Source organism: Protopterus annectens, chromosome 8.part0, assembly GCF_019279795.1.
Source record: "Protopterus annectens isolate FY-2018-M chromosome 8.part0, PAN1.0, whole genome shotgun sequence".
NCBI classification, from domain to species: Eukaryota; Metazoa; Chordata; order Ceratodontiformes; family Protopteridae; genus Protopterus; species Protopterus annectens.
The window spans coordinates 276,869,369-276,891,360 of record NC_056741.1 but is presented as its reverse complement, the minus strand read 5'-3'; the positions used below and the strand labels follow the sequence as shown (position 1 = coordinate 276,891,360).

At 44.3% G+C, this 21,992-nt stretch overlaps 1 protein-coding gene across 1 annotated transcript in view; it reads left to right on the top strand.

The window, feature by feature from the left end:
• The window catches only part of UBQLN4 (ubiquilin 4), a gene marked incomplete in the record, with an annotated part of 792,664 nt that overhangs the window by 214,945 nt on the left and 555,727 nt on the right, over positions 1 to 21,992 (top strand). Inside the window, 1 exon segment of the mRNA XM_044079769.1 lies at positions 3,089 to 3,247. Coding sequence (XP_043935704.1) covers positions 3,089 to 3,247 — 159 coding nt within the window.

Here is a 21,992-nt window from a genome sequence, read left to right as displayed (position 1 = left end):
TCTCCATGGAAATGTACTCTGCAGTGAGTCTTTGTAAATTTCACTAGGAAAAGAATGCAGAGCTGCCCTCAACTGCAGACATGTCAGTTCCACTGAACTGGAAAGCAAATATGCTAATACCTTTGCATTTGGGAGAAGCTTAGTATTTTCATGGCTTTCACCATTTTGTCTAATTTTTAAAGCCTACGTGCATACAAAAACGCCTGTTTATGTCTTAAGCCAAAGGTATTAATCTAGACGTGCACCCTTGTAAAATAAAGAAAAAATCCTAATTCTACATATATAATCGATGCACTTTTTCACCCCACCCCAGCAGCCCAAGATCACAGCATGTGGACATTAAATTTGCTCTTGTCCAGCTTTTTTTCATTTTGTTGTTGTAATAAATATAGGTTTTACAGTAGAACTAAGAAATTGCTTCTTTGCTTTACTTTAATATCTTTAACACATACAGAAATCACTGAAAAGACACCCCCCCCCCCTGTTTAAAATACTCCTGGCTACACAAAAACGTTGTGTATAACTTGTAGTTTATATAATGAAATGTTTTATACAAATATTAATGATGTGTCTTTCGGCTTCTCCCGGTTAGGGGTCGCCACAGTGGAACTCCGGTCCGCTAATGATTGGCAGTAGATTTTTACGTGCCGAGTTGCCGGCCCTGACGCACAACCTTCAATGAAGGTACGCCCATTCACGCATGTCTCCACACAGAAGACGCTCCGAGAATCGAACAGGACAGTGTCTTACTGTGAGGCGACAACACTACCGCAGCAACCACCACCGCAGTCTTTATACAAATACTAATAAGAACAAAAAATTTTATTTTTTCTCCTTTGTCTTCTTGAACATATGTGATATAAAGTGGAGTATATGCTTTACAGTCCACCAACACATTTAACAAAGTCAATAAAAGTCCAGTGTTTTTCAGCCAGTTTTTGTTGCAAAACCATATTCCACATATGGAAGACTATAAAGCATCCTATCACATGTATTCTCTAATTTCAGAGTTGCTGGTCTTCCTGTTCATCTCAGTCTTCCTCTGGTTCATGTCCAAGGTACTGCTGATTCTTCTAGTTAACTCCTGTGCTTTTTTCTCTCTCTCAAGCATTTTCCTTAGGATCACTGGAAAAAGGTTTTACTGGCAAAGTCTTTCCATGAACCTTACTCTCAGTAGAATGAGAAGCAGAGTCCCCTTTGGCTTGCTGACTCACTTTTTGTTGGCTGTACTTTATTTCCTCCTTAGCCTGTTCTGCTTCAAAAAAAAAAAAAGACTTTAACCTCCAGGAAAAGCACTTTGAAACCTACCTCTCGACATTCCCTATTGCTGGGATAAATTTACTTTTCTTTTGCCTGGTGTACAGTAAATAATCATTTTCTAAAAACACTTTGCTGTCTCTATATTTAATACTTTGCCCTGTCTCTGTATTTAATACTTTGCCCTTCTACCACAACTTTATCAGGATCATCTCTATCTGTTGGTATGTTTGCATCTTTACTAACATAGGTCTTGGCTGCTTTCTCATGACCGCGTTTGGAGCATACACTCTGTGCCCTTTGGATTAACAAATTCTGCTGTTTAACACCAGTCCAGTTGCTTATTTGTGCTTTTTTAAATTAATACAATCTGTTCCTTCCAGTTTCTCCAGTACAGCAGAAAATCTCAGGTTTTCTGTGCAATCTCTGTCTTCTAACTCTACTAGTTTTTTTAACAGTTGTTCTTGAGAAACCTCGTATTCAGCCAACGTTTTCTTCATGTCAGCTTCTGATTTTTGCAGTTTTATCAGTTCATCTGATTGGCTAGTTAAAGCTGTCTGTTTTTTCCAGCCTTTTGTTGTTTGAATTAATATATTTTTTCAATGCTTCATTTGTTTTGATCACCTCTGAATACATTTGATTTTTTTCTTAAATACAATAATGGATCCCATCTCTTGTAACAAAGCTGGAGTTTAAACTGCTTTTTGAGGAACCACTGCAGAATCCTTTCCAAACAATGTTTTCTCTTCACCTTTTCGGTTGATTTTATTTCAGGCTTTCCAGATTTCTTCTTTGCTGGCATTCAGGCAGTGTATTTTACTAATCAATAATTGAATTTTACCAAAAAAAAGTTTTCAATGGCACTCCATTTTCTCATTTTCAAATTTCAGACCGGGTGAGTTGAAGTTATGGTGTCTATCATTGTGCAGCCATCTTCAGCTCCTATCAAGTCTTATCCTTCTATTTTCTGATTAGGGTGGGATTTTCCTTATCCTTGTGTTTCTCTTTTTTCATCTGGCCATAAGTGTTCATATTTGGACTCCGTTTCTCCCATTTTGTGAGGCAAGAAAGCTCTGAATTTTGGCATCCGTGCATCTGCTTTTATACCAGCATGTCCTTTCCCTCCATCAGATGTGTAGTGTGCATGGAAGGGTTCCCAAAAGTTTTTAAATACTGTCAGGACATCTGGTCCTTGGCAGGATATGTCCAATACAGCTTAGGCCACTGCAACCCTGATCTATTTGAACATTTACTGTTTGTATAAGCGTAGCTACACAACTACACTTTTTTCTTCCAGAACCATTTGACAGTCAAGTGCAAATTTCCCTTCATTGGCACTTTTCTGAAACAATTTGTGTTAAATGTTTTTTATAAATGCTTTCATAAATGTTTGTGCAGGGTGAAGTGAATTTTGAGATGTTCCCTGAAATTCTTATGAAGGTTTTTATTGGATATTGTTAACTGAAATGGATATTTAAGTGTGGATGGAAAGGATTTTTTTTTTATTCTGATGAAGACTTTGGTCGAAAGCATTAAATAAACAGATATTTCTTCACTGTGTGGTTGCCTTTGGATGTTTTTGGTTTGTACGTTCTGAGAGCATTTTTGTCTTCCTGCAGAAGTCTGACTTTTAGTTAGCTTTATCTCTCATTCAGGCATTTGCTAGTATGCCACTTTACAGATGGAATTTGTTTTTATTCCTTCATTGTGTTAGCCCTGATAGACAGGCTTTTCAGGCCAGACTTAATTCCTTCCTCACTAGCATCTTGATTGAAATGCTGTAACTTCTGAATAAACTATTGAGTTTTTTTTTACCTTTTTCTTCTATTAGACTATGGAGCTTGCTCGAAATCCTGCAATGATGCAGGAGATGATGAGGAACCAAGATCGTGCACTGAGCAACCTAGAAAATATACCTGGCGGGTATAATGCCCTTCGCAGGATGTATACTGACATACAGGAGCCTATGCTTAATGCAACAAGAGAACAGGTAAGGTTGTAGCAGATGATTTAAAAATTGTACTTTATTTTCCACCATGTCATAGATGTTGAACTTGCACTTTCCCTTGCATGGGGAACAAAATTCGGTGCTTGTTAATTTTTAGAATGGTGGACATGTATGAGACAGGATTTTGAATAAAATCTATTTTGCTTAGTCATCCAGCTTTGTTGCAGGAGGTACTTTGCAATGGCAGAGGTGAACAGATGTTCCTCGTGTTTCACTGTTGCAGTCATCACATGTGGGTTATCCCTGCCAGTGTAGCCCTCAGCTGGCCCGAATACCAGAGGCTTAGTATTTCTGCATCGGTTGCTGTCGCTTCAGGATTGACATCAGGTTGTCAGTAGTATAAAGTAAGGCAGCCGACGCCATTACATCAGTCTTTCTTGCCGAGGAGCCCGAAGCAGAAGCAGTTTGCACAAGTGCCGGTCAGCCGCTACCTGAGTTTCATCTTCCGAATTGAAGCTGAAGTCTTCTAAAGCTAAGTACCCCATTGGGATTCTTTTTTCTTGCACTAACAGATGTCAGAAACAGTTAACAATTGTCTCGCTTGTGGAAAGCAAATACCATACCGAGACTTTCATTCTTACTGCGTTACTTGCTTAGAGCCAGACCACGACGTCCCTTGCTGTTGCTTTTGTGCTTTGTTTAACACCAGAACTGTATGCCGTCAGGCCCTTATTGCAGCTAGATATTTTTGCTTACAGTCCTCAAATTCTGATATGGCTTTGGGAAGCCGTCCGACAGTAGGTCTTCCGAAAAAACGGAAGGATAAAGTCAGATGACCGCACAGGTCCAAACCTACCAGCGACGCTTCCGTTAAGCTAGTCATCAGTTCTCCGGTCCTCAGTGAGGTGCTTTTGCAGCCCTGATGCCTGCTTCTGTGGATTCGCAGGCCTCTGCCGAGAACCTTTCAGCGTCCGGTATGCCGCAGAGCTCTTCTTCGACTTAGGATCCTGCGGTTGTCTTTCCCTTGGATGGGTCCGGAGCTGCTGAGCAGGCACCGGCTTCCGAGGGAAGTACTTCGCACTACCAACTCTCACACAAACCAATGACTTTTCGTGTCTACTGTTCTTTCTAAAACTACCAAGTTTCTAAGACCCAGGGTACGAGCCACACCGAAGGAACAGACGACCCAATCTCCGGCACCTGCTTCCTTGCCTCAGTCTCAAATGTTAAAATGGCAGAAGACCTTATCATGCTGATCAGGGGAAGCCAAGCTATCCCTTCCAAAAGAAAGAGAGATCTGTCCCCAGTAGTTTTGTCTGAACAGGAGTCTGATGACTCAGATGCATCTGAATATGAAGACATGCAACCCCTGTCTGCTTATGAGGATTCTGATGCGGAGGATTCCATTCCTTCAGCCTTTCCACCGAGGACCTTTCCAGAGAATTCTTAGATCTTCCACAGCACAGACCCCTGACCATTCCCCCAGTCCTGGATGTTGTGGACAATGTTTTCCTATAATCCAGTTTGACTTCTGACACCCTCCCTCCTGCACCCAGAAAACCTGACTGGTATTAGAGTCCCTGACTCTCAGATTTCTTTTCAAAAATCCTACTGCTGACCTGGAGGTAATTTCTCAAGGGCCTAAAGGAATTAAAGCAACCTCTGCTAAGAATCCCACCCCCTCAGATAGGGATTCCTGAGCACTAGACAGATGGGGTAAAAAAGTATACACCTCTGCTACTCTTGCTGTCAGAGCACTAAATTGCCAGTTCCATATGCCAAAATTTCAGCAACATACCATGGAACTCCTCAAACAAAAAGTGTCTTCCTTTCCCGCTTGTGCAGAATCTAAAGTTAATGCATTCTGCAAGTCAAGTGACTAAGCACACCTTACACTGTGGTTTTGACGCCCTAGAAGCCTCTTGCAGGGAAGCAGTTACCGGTTCTGTCCTTAGAAGGCATGCATGGCTTAAGGAACGGCCCTTGCCAGACCATGTTAAATCTAAATTATTGGATGCACCATTGCACAAAGACAGCTTATTTGGCACGAAGGCAGAGGAGGTCTTAAAAAAGATGGAAGAAAAAGCTAAATCTGTGCAGACATTTAAGGATTTCCTACAGGTCCAGCCTCCCAGGTTCACCAGGCATTGTCCCTCCAAGCACTGGTCCTTTCCTTCTCCCAACAGGTCAGTTCAACCCAGACCCCCCAGACAGCAGCCACAGGGAATGCAGAGATCAAAACAGCGGAATTCCTCCACTTCCAAACCTGGGACTTCTAAGCCACTCGCTCATGGTAAGAACTCACAATGACTCTCCTCCCCCACCCCTCCCTCTGCCCACCTGCACTTACCCCTAGGAGGGAAAACTCTCCTTTCATGCAAGCACCTGGGCCACCATTACCAGCGACCACTGGGTCCTCAACTTAGTGTCCCAGGGATACAGATTTTCTTTCCACACTCTTCCAACCCCCAAACCAGTGGGCAGAGGCGAAAAAGCAAGTCCTTTCCCTGCTCTCTATAAGGGCAGTAGCGCACATTCCTGCAGAACAGATAGGCCAAGGTTTCTACTCAAGACTTTTTCTGGTACCCAGAAAAGAGGGCACCTGGCACCCCATCCTCTATCTACCCATTCTAAACACCTTTGTGGTGATACGAAAATTCAAAATGCTCATCCTCCAGCAACTGCTACCCATGCTGTCCAAGGATGCTTGGCTAGCCACCCTAGACCTAAAAAAGGCCTACCTCCACATTCCTATCAGGGAATCATGCAGGAAATGTCTATGTTTCAGGGTAGGATCTCTGCACTTTCAGTTCTCTGCACATCCCTTTGGCTTTTCTACTGCTCCCAGAGTTTTCACAAAATGTCTGGCTCCCGCCATTGCGTTTTGCAGACAAAGGAATATCTAAATTTACCCTTAGACGACTGCCTAATTCAGGGAGACAGTCAGGAAAAGCTGCTCAAGCACTTGGCCTTTGTAAAGTCCTTACTGACCTCCCTAGGGTGCACCATCAACGAAAAGAATTCCAAACTAGTACCCACTCCACAGCATCCCAGATGCCATTCCTTACACCAAAAAAGTAAACTTACCTGACAGCCTACTTCTCTCAAATAGCCACCAGACCCCAGTTATCTGCAAGGAAAATCCTGCAAGCTCTGGGGTTCATGGCGTCTTGTATTCTACTCATTCCATATGCCAGACTGCATATGAGGAAACTTCAGTGGTACCTAAAAAGCCTTTGGTTTCAACACTCTCAAGACCTGGAAACTCTTATACCAGTGATACCTTGCCTAAGGAAAGATTTTCTTTGGTGGGCAGCAGCATGCTCCCACAACAAGGGGACTGCCTTTCTCACCACCAACCGCCACCCAGACTCTCACCACAGACGCATCAGACTATGCCTGGGGTGCACATCTGGACAGCAGATGCATACAGGGCCAATGGAGCCCACAGCAAATCCATCTGCACATCAACCAAAAAGAGATGTTGGCTGTTCAGCACGCCTTGACAGCTTTCAGGCCCCTTCACTCCCCAGGGGCTCTCCTGATCAAAACAAACACCACTGTGATGTTGTATATCAACAAGCAGGGAATGACTCACTCTTACCCTCTGTGCAGGCTGGCCATGACCCTTTGGCACACAGCCTCTGCCATGCAACTCCACCTATTAGGACAATTCCTGCCAGGTTCTCTAAACTCTCTGGCAGACCACTTAAGCAGAAATAGTCTGGACCCACACGAGTGGCAGCTAGACAAAAGAACCTTCACCCTAATAACTCAGAAATGGGGCACCCCAAAGGTCGACCTCTTTGCCTCCCACACCAACCATCAGCTCAGCACGTTCTGCACCAGCGAGCATCACTGCATGGCTTGGAAAGTGGATGCCCTATCCTTCCCCTGGGTCACTCTTATCGGTCTGTGCATTTCCTCCACTACCTCTCGTCACCAGGGTACTGCTCAAAATAAGGGAGGAAAAACCAAGGACAATTCTTATAGCTCCAGACTGGCCTCACCAGCACTGGTACCCACTGCTGCGCAGTCTGTCCCCACTGCCACCATGGCATTTCACTCTGACCCCAATCTTCCTGACACAGACTGAAGGAGAATTCATGCATCCCCAATTGCAGACCTTCAGTTTGGCAGCCTGGGTTATTCCCTGACCACTGATCAATCTGCCAACCTCAGTAAACAGGTTCTAGATGTATTGAGGCCAGATGCCCTAGCACTGGAAAGTCTTATGCTGACAAATGGAAAAGGTTCTGCACCTGGATTCAGGCTAAGGTAGCCGTTAGGGCACAGCCCTTCCTACCTGGATTACCTAGCTGACCTGCTACACAATGGTCTGTCCTTTTCCTCTATTAAAATTCATGCCTCTGCTATCACTGCTCATTTCCATACTGAGCAGCCCCTTTTCTCACACTCTCTGATCAAACAATTCCTAAGATGAGCTAGCAACTTGAGGCCACCCAGAAGAGCCACCTACCCCAGCTTTGGGACCTTAACTTTGTGTTGGAAAAGCTCACCCTGTCCCCTTTGAAAAAGCACCTTCAGCAGAGTTAAAATTTCTCTCCTGGAAGACTGCTTTTCTTCTGGCCATCACTTCAGCCAGAAAAGTCTCTGAGCTACAAGCACTCGTGGCTGTGGAGCCCTTCATCATTTTCCATGCTGACAGGGTTTCCGTCAGGACTAACCCATCTTTCATGCCCAAAGTGGTGACCACTGTGGCTCTCAAGCAGTCCATTCATTAGCCCAACTTTTTCCCTAACCCACAAAACAAGGGGGAAAGGATCCTGCACTCTCAGGATGTGCACAGACAGCTCAGATTCTATCTAGACAGGACTAAATAATTCAGAAAGTCTGATCAATTACTGGTTAGCTTTGCTGCAGGGGCAGAGGGCAAAGCCATCTCCAAACAAACAATTTCGAAATGGATAGTACTCTGCATCCATTTCTGTTACAAGCAGCACGGAAAACCTCCCCCAAGGGAGTCAGGACTCACTCCACCAGAGCAGCCTCCACCTCTGCAGCTTTCCTCAGAGGAATCCCCACCAGGGACATCCTGTAGGCTGCCACTTGGACATCTGTTCACACTTTTACCAAGCATTACCACATGCCTATCTTCTCCAAATCCAGGGCAGGCTTTGCCACTGTAGTGTTGCAGGGCATCCTAGCCAGCCCCTAGACTCCTCGATTGTCTCCACCCTTTTCCTCAACTTTGGGAATCAACCCAAATGTGATGATTGCAACAGTGAAACACGAAGAACATAGTACAGTTGTGTGCACTTACATAAATGTAGATGTTCGAGTGTATTCACTGTTGCAGTCCTGGTTTCCTTCCATCCCCCTCTTCCTTCTCTTTCTCTCCTGACAAGGAACCTTTTGGTGTTTACTTTCTACTGGTGGGGTTCTTCCACCATAACCTGGCTCCTACTTGGGGGCTCCTGACAGGCTAGGGCAAGAAAAATTGATGTAATGGTGTTGGCTGCCTTACTTTATACTACTGAAGACCTGACGTCAGTCCTGAAGCTACCACAACCGACACAGAAATACTAAGCCTCTGGTATTCGGTCCGGCGGAAGGCTACCCTGGCAGGGATAACCCAAATGTGATAACTGCAACAGTGAATACACTTGAACATCTACATTTATTGTAAGTGTACACAACTGTACTTTATGAATATTGTGGGATTTGGCCTGACTTGTTTTAGAGCTTTCTTCTGAAAGTGTGACACTTGGATAAACTTACCCTTACATACTTAGCCTTGTTTTTTCACTTTCTCCAAAATTTGAAAGCATCATCTTGCTCTTTTGCACTCCTGTGCAAAATGGTCTTTTTATCAGGGAGGAGTTAACTCAGGAGAGTGGGAAAGATACCGCCTTAATTTGTAATCCGTTGTTGAGTGTGGTGATAGCGATGTTCGTGTTTCACTGTTGCAGTCATTACAATTGGGTTATCCTACTGGCAGTCTACCCGCAGTCAGCCCGAGTTCCAAAGTCTAGGTCCGGCGTCGGTTGCTGTCACCTCCTCCCTGACGTCAGTGCACCAGGGGTATAAAAGATGCAGCCGACGCCATTTTCTTCAGTCTTTCTTGCTGCGCGGTGCCCGAAGCAAAAGCAGTTCGCAAGTGCCAGTCGGCCGACTCCTGAGATTTTCAAATTCGAATTTCAGATCCGAAGTCTTCATTAAAGCTAAGTACCCCGTTGAAACTTTTTCTTGCTCCAGACCGATGTCAGAAAAAGTTAATAATTGTATTTCTTGTGGGAAGCAAATACCTCATAAGGATTTTCATTCTTACTGTATTCCTTGCCTAGGCCCTGACCACGACATTGCTAGTTGTTGGTTTTGTGCTAGATTTAACCAACGCACTATTAAGCGTCAGTACGATTTTGCATTTCATTACTTTGGCCAAAGATTCAATTATATAATGCCGTCGGAACAGCCGACGACCGGAGTTTATAAAAAGCGCAAAGAAAAGGAAAAGGACAGGCATCAGAGGTCCAAAACCGACGACGAGGCTTCCGCTAGGCCTGTCACCGGTTTGCTGGTTCTCAGTGAGGTGCTTTCGCAGCCCCTGACGCCCGCTACCTCAGAGCCACAGGCTGCTTCAGACTCCCACGTGGAGCCCACTAGGCCGCTAGAAACTCAAGGTATTGGACACTCGGAAACTATTCCCTCAGATAGGTCTGGAGCCGCTGAGCAGACATCTGCTTCTGAGGGTGTTTTCAGGCCTACGCAGTTATATGTAAAGCCAACTTCAGCTTCAAAGGCAAAGACTAAAGCGGCTCTAAAGACAAAGAAACAAGTACAGCATTCTCCTGGACAGGCCTACATGCCTACAAACAGATGCTTAAAATGGCCGAAGACCTAATTACTTTGATCAGGGGTTCCCATTCCCCTCCTGATAAGAGGCCTAGGCAAGAGATAGAATATGAATCTTCAGATCAGGTTTCCATTTCCTCTGATTCCTCTTCTGAACGTGAATATTCCCTTCCTCCCTGTGAGAATTCTGATGCTGAAGAATCTATCCCTTCAGCCTCTCCTCTTGAGGACTTTTCTTTTGGGGAGGCCCTACATACTATGAGGGGGCATTTCCATTGGGAGAGCCAAGATTACTCTGAATCCAAGAAAAGGCTCAGAGACTTCCTTTTATTACCCCAGCACAGACCCCTTGCTATTCCTCCTGTTTTAGACATTGCAGATGATGTTTTTACAGAGTCTGGTCCATCTCCTGACTCTTTACCACCAACTCCTGTTAAGCCAGACAGATACTACAGGGTTCCAGATTCACATAAATTTCTTTACAAAAACCCTGCTGCTGACCCAGAAACTATTTCTCAGGGTCCCAAGGGGGTCAAGGCTTCCACTGCAAAAAACCCTATCCCCTCTGATAGGGATTCAAGGGCCCTGGACAGATGGGGGAAAAAGATTTATACTTCTGCTACCTTGGCTGTAAGAGCTTTAAATTGTCAGTTTCATATGCTTAAATATCAGCAATATCTTATGTCACTGCTTAAACAGAAAATGTTGACAAATTCAGAATGTGCAGAAAACAAAGAAATGCAGGATTTATTGCATGCAGCTGAACAAGTGGGAAAGCATACTTTGCAATGTGGTTTTGATTCTCTAGAGGCCTCCTGCAGGGCCGCAGTTACAGGTTCTGTCATTAGGAGGCATGCTTGGTTAAAAGAACAGAATCTGCCTGATCATGTTAAAGCAAAACTATTAGATGCTCCATTACAATATGATACCTTGTTTGGTGTTAAAGCAGAAGAAGTGTTGAAGAATATTGAGGACAAAGCTAAATCTATGCAAACAGTGAAGGATTTCTTACAGGTACAGCCTCCCAGATTTAGCAGGAACTGGCCTACAAAGAATTGGTCCTTTCCAATGTCAGACAGGCCACAAAGAGGCAGATACAGATGCCTCAGAGGCAGATCACAGCCCCAAGGCTCATACAGGTGTAAGCAATGGGGTGCTTCTACCTCCAAAAGTGGAGAGGAAAAATCACAGCCATATAGGAAACAGTCTCAATGATTTTCCCCTGCCAGCACCAAGCACTTATCTTCTGGCAGCTCCTTTGGGGGGGGAAACTAGGACTTTTTTCACAAAATTGGCACATGATCACCCAGGACAAATGGATCTTACATATCGTATCTCAAGGCTACAGGTTCCACTTTCACACCCTGCCAAGGCCAAACGGTATGCCAGACCTGCCACGCAATCAATGGGCAGAGGCACAAAAACAAGTTTCATCCCTCATGGACATGAGAGCCATTCAACAAGTACCACAGCAAGAGCAGGGACTAGGATTTTACTCAAGGCTATTCTTGGTACCCAGAAAGGACAAAGTCTGGAGACCAATACTGGACCTGTCTATCCTAAACACATTCCTGGATATTCCAAAATTCAAAATGTTAACTCTGCAGCAGCTTCTGCCCATGCTGGGCAAGAAGGCTTGGCTTGTGACTTTAGACCTAAAAGAGGCATACCTGCATGTCCCAATCAGACAGTCATACAGAAGATACCTCAGATTTATAGCTGGCTCAATGCACTACCAATTATCTGCACTGCCCTTTGGCTTATCTACTGCGCCCAGGGTCTTCACAAAATGCCTGGCACCAGTGATTGCATTTTGCAGACAAAGAGGAATGCAAATATATCCTTACTTGGACGACTGCCTTATTCAAGCAGAGAACAAGGACACTCTACTATAGCATCTGACGTTTGTAAAAAGGTTACTAATAGGTCTAGGGTACACAGTAAATGAAAAGAAATCAAACCTTGTACCCTCTCAAGAGATAATATTCCTGGGTGCAAGCTTAAATACAACTGCCCAGATGGCTTATCTCACGCCAGACAAACACAGACAACTGACTACTTATTTCAAAATGTTGGCAACAAAGACCCAGTTATCTGCAAGAAAAATTCTGCAGGCTTTGGGCTTCATGGCATCCTGCATTCTACTAATTCCATATGCAAGACTGCATATGAGGAAACTTCAATGGTATCTAAAAAGTGTTTGGACTCAACATTGCAACAGCGTGGAAAGAATAATTACCCTCATTCCCTGCCTGCAACAGGAGTTTCGATGGTGGGCAAAAGCCTGTCACCTCAACACGGGACAGCCATTCACCATACCCACAGCCAGGCAGACATTGACAACAGATGCATCAGATTATGCCTGGGTGGCCCATATGGCAGGAAGATGTATTCAGGGCACATGGTCCACAAGTCAAATGCATCTACATATCAATCAAAAAAAGATGCTAGCTGTACAGAATGCCCTGACCGCCTTCAAAGATCTACTTCATCCAGGACAACTACTGACTGACAATATTGCAGTCATGTGGTACATAAACAAGCAGGGGGGCACACATTCCTACCCCCTCTGCAGACTAGCCATGAACTTGTGGGACACAGCATTGACTTACCAAGTACATCTGCAAGCACATTTCCTGCCAGGAAGGATCAATACTCTGGCAGACGAACTAAGCAGAAACCTAATGGATCCCCACGAGTGGAAATTGGATCCACAAGTATTCAGCATGATAACAAAGAACTGGGGATGGCCGGACATAGACCTATTTGCCTCCCCTCACACTTGCCAACTACAGAAATTCTGCACAAGGACTTATCACAAGCAATCATGGAAAGTGGATGCTCTATCTTTCAGATGGAAAAACCTAACAGTGTATGCCTTTCCCCCTCTGCCTCTCCTCCCCAAGGTACTCCTCAAGGTCAGACAAGAGAAGCCAAAAATGATACTGATTGCCCCAGACTGGCCCCACCAACACTGGTACCCAATCCTAAAGAACTAGTCTCAATGCCCAGCTTGGACATTACCTCAAATTCCTCACTTATTGACCCAACAAGACAGTCAAATACTGCCCAGCCAACTCAGGACCTTAAACCTGGCAGCATGGTGGATAATGTAGCCATTCAAGACACACCTCTCTCTAAAGCAGTGATGGATGTTATTTTGGAGGCCAGGAGGCCTAGCACCAGAAAATCTTATACAGAAAAATGGAAGAGATTCTGTGCTTGGAACCAGGCACAAGGTATTGACACGATTGTTCCAAATATTCCTCAGATTTTGCAATACTCAGCTGAGATGCTCGATAAAGGCCTTTCCTTTTCATCAATTAAAATTCATGCTTCTGCCATTTCAACTCATTACAATACAGAACCACCTATTTTTTCGTATCCATTACTAAGGCAGTACCTCAGACGGGCCAAAAACATAAGACCTCCAAGGAGAGCTCCAATACCTGCATGGGTCCTCAACTATGTCTTGGAAAAACTCACACTGCCTCCGTTTGAGCCAGCCTCTGCAGCTGATATAAAATTCTTATCCTGGAAAACAGCTCTGCTCCTAGCAATAACCTCCATTAGACGAGTCTCGGCATTCATGGCTGTGGAACCTTTTATCATTTTCCATCATGACAGGGTTTCTCTGAGGACAAACCCTACATTTATGCCTAAGGTAGTGTCCAGTGTGGCCCTTAACCAAACAATTCATTTGCCTACCTTTTACCCAAACCCACAGAATAAGGGTGAGAGACTTCAGCATTCTTTGGACATTCACAGACAGCTGCGCTTCTACTTGGACAGAACCAAAGCTTTCAGATGGACTGAAGAACTTCTAGTGGCATATGCTGCAGGATCACAAGGAAAGCCTATCTCAAAACAGACTATTTCAAAATGGATAGGTCACTGCATTCGTTTCTGCTACTCACAGCATGGCAAGTCAGTGCCTAAAGGTATTAGGCCACATTCAACCAGAGCAGCAGCCACTTCAGCAGCCTTCCTTAGAGGAGTACCAACCAAAGACATCTTAGAGGCTGCAACTTGTAGTTCAATGCATACTTTTACAAAGCACTATCACTTACCTCTCTACTCTAAATCCAGGGCAGGCTTTGCCACTGCAGTTCTGCAGGGCCTGATAGCCTCTCCTAATCCTATTTAGCACCAGCCTCCCAACCTTAGCTTTGGGATTCAACCCAATTGTAATGACTGCAACAGTGAAACACGATGAACATAGTACAGTTGTGTACCTACCATAAATGTAGATGTTAAGAGTGTATTCACTGTTGCAGTCCAGGTTACCCTCCCACCACCCCCCTTTTCTTTGCTGGGACTTATCTGTACTTCTCTATTCTACACAACCTATGTGGTGTATTTGCTTGTAGATGAAGGAAAAGTTGTTTTTTCTGTATGCATGCTTATTGGCATAATTTAGCCTTCCATTTTAGGGGCACCTGACATCTAGGGCAAGAAAAACTTAAGAAAATGGCGTCTGCTGCATCTTTTATACCCCTGGCGCACTGACGTCAGGGAGGAGGTGACCGCAACCGACGCCGGACCTAGACTTTGGAACTCGGGCCGACTGAGGGTAGCCTGCCAGCAGGATAACCCAATTGTAATGACTGCAACAGTGAATACACTCTAACATCTACATTTATGGTAGGTACACAACTGTACTTTCTGTTGCACAGCTCCTTCCTTTCTTTGTTATTGGGTATGGTATATTCAAGACATTTTTCAAAACTAATTGCGTCTGTAAGATACTGTTGTTAATCATTGATTTGGTGCATTCCAGTTTTTTTTTTCTGAATATGCGCACAACATACTCACAGCATGAAAAATATTCCCCACAAAATGTTTAACCAGCCATGTCACCTTGCATTCCTGTTTTTGGGCCCACTGTCAGTATTACAACAGTATGATCTACCTTCTCCTGGTTAATGTAATGGTGGATGCCCATTTCACTTGTATTGATATTATGAAGTAAAAAAAAAAAAAAAAAAATCGACCTGAAACTGGTATATATTCTGTGGTCCTATCTTGCCTTCATTCTTACATATGGGTTCGGAGCTGATCCTCGGACGATTTACAAAGCTCGAAGTCTCTCAGTTGGCTTGTGGCAAAGTAGGTATCCCATAGTGCACTAGTAAGAATCCCCAGATCTCATTTGCCACGTCTACGAGTTCAGAAGTGCTTTCTTGCTTGGCCGTGGCTAAGTTGGATTTTTCTTCATTATTATTGTTCATAGTGATACTTTTCTCGTAATAGTATTAGCTTAGTTTATATACCTTAGTCATAGTTATTCATAAACATCTTCTTTCGGCTGTTCCCGTTAGGGGTCGCCACAGCGGTTCATCTGTTTCCATTTCTTCCTGTCCTGTGCATCATGCTCTTTCACACCAACCACCTGCATGTCCTCTCTCACCACATCCATAAACCTTATCTTAGGCCTTCCTCTTTTCCTCTTACCTGGCAGCTCCATCCTTAGCATCCTTTTCCCAATATACCCAGCATCCCTCCTCGGCACATGTGCAGACCAACGCAGTCTCGCCTCTCTTGCTTTGTCTCCAAACTGTCCAACTTGAGCTGACCCTCTGATATACTGATTCCTAATCCTGTCCATCCTAGTCACACCCAGTGCAAATCTTAACATCTTTTACTCTGCTACATCCAGCTCTGACTCCTGCCTTTTCGTCAATGCCACAGTCTCCAACCCATGTAACATAGCTGGTCTCACTACCCTCTTGTAGACCTTCCCTTTCACTCTTACTGGTACCCGTTTGTCACAAATCACTCCTGACACTTTTCTCCACCCATTCCACCGTGCCTGTACTCTCTTCTTCACCTCTCTTCCACACTCACCAAAATGAATTAATCAAGACATATATTCATTAATGGATAGACTAGATATGTCTTGTAATCTAACTTCATATATCTATATATATATATTGGTTTATTCATATTCTTATATTTATATTCTTATTTTATGTTTTTTCAATAGGACAGTTTTTATCAGTGTCACATTTTGATATGCAATGTAGCAATCTAATAAGCAATGTAAATAGGTACTGAAGATAGTAGACAAAAAAAATCAGTCATGACCATTTTTATTATCTTTTATTACCATTTTTATTTGCATATACTAATATCACATGATATTATGAGCTTTTAGAACATGTAATATAATTATTTTAACATTTTTATAAGAATGATGTCCTTGTTTGTTATGCTGTGATATTATTATCACAGCAGCGCTATTCCATGTCAAATAGACTAAGTAAATATAGCAACTTTCATGACTATTGCTTTAAATGAGGAAGATAATGTTTAATTAATTATTCAATCATTTATCTATCAAGCAATTAAGATCATTGCTTGATTAATTAATTAAATGACTTAGTAGAGTATATAAGCAGAAGGTTTTTATTTGGAAAATGTAACCTGATGAAGCATACTCGACGTATGTGAAAGCGCTCGTTCATTTTTATTCTGTGTTGTGAATAAAAGATTTGTTCTACTTCGTGGTGGATTCCTTGGTCCTTTATCCAGTACACTCACCATTACTCTGAACTGTTGATCTCAAGTACTAAAACTCATCCACCTTTACCAACTCTACTCCCTGCATCCTCACCATTCCTCTACCCTCCCTCTCATTTACACACACATATTCTGTTTTAGCCCTGCTGACCTTCATTCCTCTCCTCTCTAAAGCATATCTCCACCTCTCCAGGCTCTCCTCAACCTGGTCCCTACTCTCACTACATATCACAGTGTCATCTGCAAACATCATAGTCCACGGCGCCTCCTGTCTGATCTCATCTGTCAACCTGTCCATCACCACTGCAAATAAGAAAGGGCTCAGAGCTGATCCTTCATGTAATCCCACCTCCACCTTAAACGTATCTGTCACTCCCACTGCAGTCCTCACCAATGTCACACTACCCTCGTACATATCCTGTACCACATATCCTGTACCACTCTTACATACTTCTCTGCCACTCCCGACTTTCTCATACAATACCACAACTCCTCTCTAGGTACCCTGTCATATGCTTTCTCTAAGTCCACAAAGATGCAATGCAACTCCTTCTGACCTTCTCTGTATTTCTCCGACAACACTCTCCGAGCAAATATTGCATCTGTAGTGCTCTTTCCTGGCATGAAACCATACTGCTGATCACTAATTATCACCTCCCTTCTTAAACTAGCTTCCACTACTCTTTCCCATAACTTCAAGCTGTGACTGATCAATTTTATCCCTCTGTAGTTACTGCAGCTCTGCACACCACCCTTATTCGTAAAAATGGGTACCAAAACACTTTTTCTCCACTCCTCAGGCATCCTCTGACTTTCCAAAATTTCATTAAACAATCTGGTTAAAAATTCCACTGCCATTTCTCCTAAGCACCTCCATGCTTCCACTGGTATGTCATCTGGGCCAACAGCCTTTCCATTCTTCATCCTCTTCATAGCTTTCCTTACTTCCTCCTTGCTAATCTTTTTCACTTCCTGATTCACTATCCCCATATCATCCAACCTTCTCTCTCTCATTCTCTTCATTCATCAGCCCTTCAAAGTACTCTTTCCATGTACTCAACACACTCTCCTCACTTGTGAGTACGTTTCTCTCCTTGTCCTTTATCACCCTTACCTGCTGCACATCTTTCCCAGCTCTGTCCTTCTGTCTAGCCAATCGGTACAGGTCCTTTTCTCCCTCTTTAGTGTCCAATCTCTCATACAACTCTCCATATGCCTTATCTTTAGCCTTCACCACCTCTCTCTTTGCCATGCGCTTCATCTCCTTATATTCGTGTCTACTTTCTTCATCTCTTTGACAATCCCACTTCTTCTTCGCCAGCCACTTCCTCTGTATACTCTCCTGTACTTCCTCATTCCACCACCATGTCTCCTTGTCCTCCTTCCTCTGTCCATATGTCACACCAAGCACCTTTCTAGCAGTCTCCCTTACTAGCTCTGCTGTGCTTACCCAGCTATTCTGTAACTCTTCACTGCCTCCCAGTGCCTTATCTCTTCCCTGAACTCCACCTCACAATCACCCTTTTTTAACTTCCACCATTTAATCCTTGGTACTGCTTTCACACTCCTTCTCCTCCTCTTGATCACCAACGTCATCCTACAGACCACCATTCTATGCTGCTTAACTACACTTTCCCCTGTCACCACTTTACAGTCTCCAATCTCCTTCAGACTGGCCCTCCTACATAGGATATAATCCGCCTGTGTGCATCTTCCTCCACTCTTGTATGTCATCCTATGCTCCTCTCTCTTCTTAAAATACATATTCACCACAGCCATGTCCATCCTTTCACAAAATCCACAATCATCTGACCGTCTGCATTCCTCTCTTTAACACCATACCTACCCATCACTTCCTCATCCCCTCTGTTCACTTCACCAACATGCCCATTGAAGTCCGCTCCAATCACTAGTCTCTCACCCTTGGATACACTCACCACCACTTCATCCAACTCGCTCCAAAATTTTTCTTTCTCATCCATCGCACACCCAACTTGTGGAGCATATGCACTAACAACATTCATCATTACACCATCAACACTTGGTCATAGTTATTATAGATAGAAAATAGCAGTGTGTTTTTCAAAATTTATGAAGTTATTGAAAACTTGTTGGCCATTGCTTCCGCAGGCCCTTTTTGTTCCCTGTTTGGTTATCCCTTTCTTGTGTGCTAGTTTTTTGCTATATTTACATATCTTAGCATAGGTCCGTGTTTTTGGTAGGACCTATTCTAATATTGTATTTTTCACTAGAATAGTACTATAATTGATAGCTGTGTGCAGTGTCTTTTACTAATCCTTATTGGCTAGTAGTTAGCGTGTTGAATTTTTGCAATTTTTAGTAGCTTCTCAGTTTACGGCTATGTCCTTTGTTGTTTTTTCCTTGTGTGCAGTGATTCTTGTAGGGCTAGGCCCATTTTAGTTAGAGGACCTTGTCCTTTCTTTATGCTTTTCCTTCATGTTTGTGTTAGTGTAAACATGTCTAAGGAGTCTAAGGATCATAAACCTTCGGGTTTTAAAAAGTGTCTCAAATGCTCTTAAAAAATGTCAATAACTGATGGACGTAGTAATTGTGTTTACTGTCTCGGTGGCATACATCTTCAGGAAACATGTTCTTTCTGTCACTCCTTCAGTTCTCGAGTTCTCCAGGAAAGGAAGAACAAATTGATCCTGAAAGGTCTCCTTAAGCCTTCCTTTGAGGATGATTTAGCCAGCTCTTCATCTTCGCATTCCAGATTTCCTTCTTCAAAAAAAGAGAAGGTCAAGTCGGCCAAGAGACATTCTTCTACACAGACTATTTTATCTGGACCTCCTCAGAAAATCTCAGAATGGGACAAACCTTCTACCTCTTTGGCTCCACTGACCTCGGAGCTGGTCAAGGTTGTCGATATCGACACTCCAGTGTCGGCCCCAAGTTTGTCGGAGCCGACTACTGAACATTTACCTCGGAGCTGGTCTCCCCAACTCTCAGAGCTCCCATTTTGCAGAGATCTAGGTCACCTACCTTATCTTCCAGATCCTCCAAGAGTCTTTCTGAAGAGGATGTACAGATTAGTGCTTAGACTCTTGTTCGGTGCAGCTAATTTGTTGCTGGCTCCGACCCAATCGAGCCATCTAAGGCCATACTCCTTGTTGCTGTTCCTCCTCCGAGTCATGTTGGTCTTTCGGAGCCAGAGCTATCTGTGCCACGTGTTGTGGAACCCTCGGTTCCAGCACCTCTTGTCTGTCTCGAAGCAGAGTTCCGTTCTGACACCTTCAGCGCTGTCCTTGGTATCTAGGAGCCGAAGCTCACCAGTCAGTCCCGACAGGGACACTTGGACCCGGACTTTTTTGGTTCCGATCCTACCTCTCGGTGCTTTGGCTAGGCTGAGCTCTGATCCTACATCTGTCTCGGAGCCGATCGCTTTGGAGCCAAGGGCTACTTCTGCTTCCTCGGAACTGGGACTGTCCTCTGAGCCAGAGAGATCTGCATTCGAGATGATGAGCATGCTGTCTAGGCCTTCAGCTCCGCACAAGGGTACCAATGCTCTTCCCTCTCCAGCTCCGACCTCTGTCACAGCACTATCTCTCTCTCGGCAGCAGAGACCTGCAGCCTCAGGAGCCCCCATTGGGTGGCCCCCAGTCTTCCGAGATCTCCCCAGAATACCCTTCTGAGGAGCCTCCTCAGAAGAGAACTTGCAAGAGGAAGCATGTAGACTCCCTTGATGAGTCCATCACCTCTGACACTGACCTCGAGGAGTCAGAAGGATCCCGTAGGTTGTCCTCTGATGATATCTCCTTTGTAAATATCCTAGAGATCCTGAAACGGAGAGGCGGCTGGCCCACTGTCACCCCTTCTGATGAGGAGTCAGTGTACCTGAAGGCTTTGAGGTCTCGACCTTCAGCGTCTTGGGTGTCTCCACCTTTAGATTAGCTCTTGGACCTAGTTAGTTGAAAGGTGTGGGAAACTCCTGATGCCATGGAACCAGTCCCCAGAAGGCCCAACAAATTTCTTTCAGACCCCAAAGAGAAAGACTTTTTGACTAAAGGTGTGCCTGTAGATGCCTTGATGGTGCCGGCAGCCACAAAGAAGCAACTAGCTGAGACTTCATATGTCCATCCACCGAACAAGGAGTCTTGAACGATGGATAGATACAGGAAGCATATCTTCTCTTCAGTGGCGTTTACACTCAGATCGCTGAATTACCTCACCCATTTTACTAGGCTTCAAAGAGATCTCCTAAAGGAGCTAGGAGATGCTCTCCAAGGTACATTAACTGAAGGAGTCAGTGAGAAGATTACTGCTCAGTTGTCCACCTTAAACTCCATTGTTAATTCCTCCATGATGCTTATATCTTATGCAGCAGATGAAGTGAGTAGGGCAGCGGGTTCAGGAGTTTCCCTTAGGAGACACTCGTGGATACATTTATGTAACTTTGCGGAGCCCTTCAAATCTTTTACCAATGCCTCCTTTGACGGTTCCTGTCTATTTGGACCAAAGGTAAAAGATTCACTCACCAGGTGCGAGCAGGAAGAGAAAACTCTCTGTGCCATGGGAGTACGTTTTTCCATCCCTTCTAGACCATACCCTAAGGGTCAGAGAGGCAGGAAAATATGGCTCAAGAAATCTCGGATTTTTCCCAGACGCACATGGTGATTCCTCCTTCAGAGGCAGAAGAGGAGAAAGTAATGGTAGACGTCAGCCTAGAAGCGCGGGGGGGGGCGCAAAACCAGGGTGGCATGGACGTCCCTATCAGCTCTCCTGAAGTGGGGCCCGATTGGGCTTCTCAGGAGCCAGTCGGGGGTTGCTTATCTTTGTATCCAGAAACCTGGAACATCACCCAAAACAAGTGGGTACAAAGAATAATTTCCAGAGGATACTCCATACCCTTCTCTTTTCCACTTCATACCACCAAGAAAATCCCAGATGTTCCTCCCAGTCACAGGGATCAAGCAACTATAGAAGTTCAAAAGTTGCTTCAAAAGAGAGTCACTCAAACCGTCCCCGCAGACCAGATAGGGTTCAGAACTTTCTCCAGATTCTTTTTAGTGCCAAAAATAACAGGGGACTGGAGGCCCATTTTGGATCTCTGCAAATTAAACAAATCAGTGAAGTAGTCCAAGTTCTGAATGTTAACACTACAGTCTAACTCCCTCTGTTAGGGAAAGACAATTGGATGTGCTCCATAGAACTCCAAGATGCGTACTACCACATAAAAATGGACAGAGCATCGAGGAGTCATTTGCGCTCTCGGCTGGAAGCCAGTCATTACCAATTTCTTGCTCTGCCCTTTGGCCTCACCACAGCCCCCAGGGTGTTCACCAAATGCATGGCGGTATTGTCAGCTCACTTGAGACGTCTTGGATTCCAAGTGTGTCCGTACCTGGATGACTGGCTTCTGACTTCCACCACAAGGCACTTACTTCTATAAGCCAGGGATTCAACCATCCAACTCTGCACTCAGCTAGGG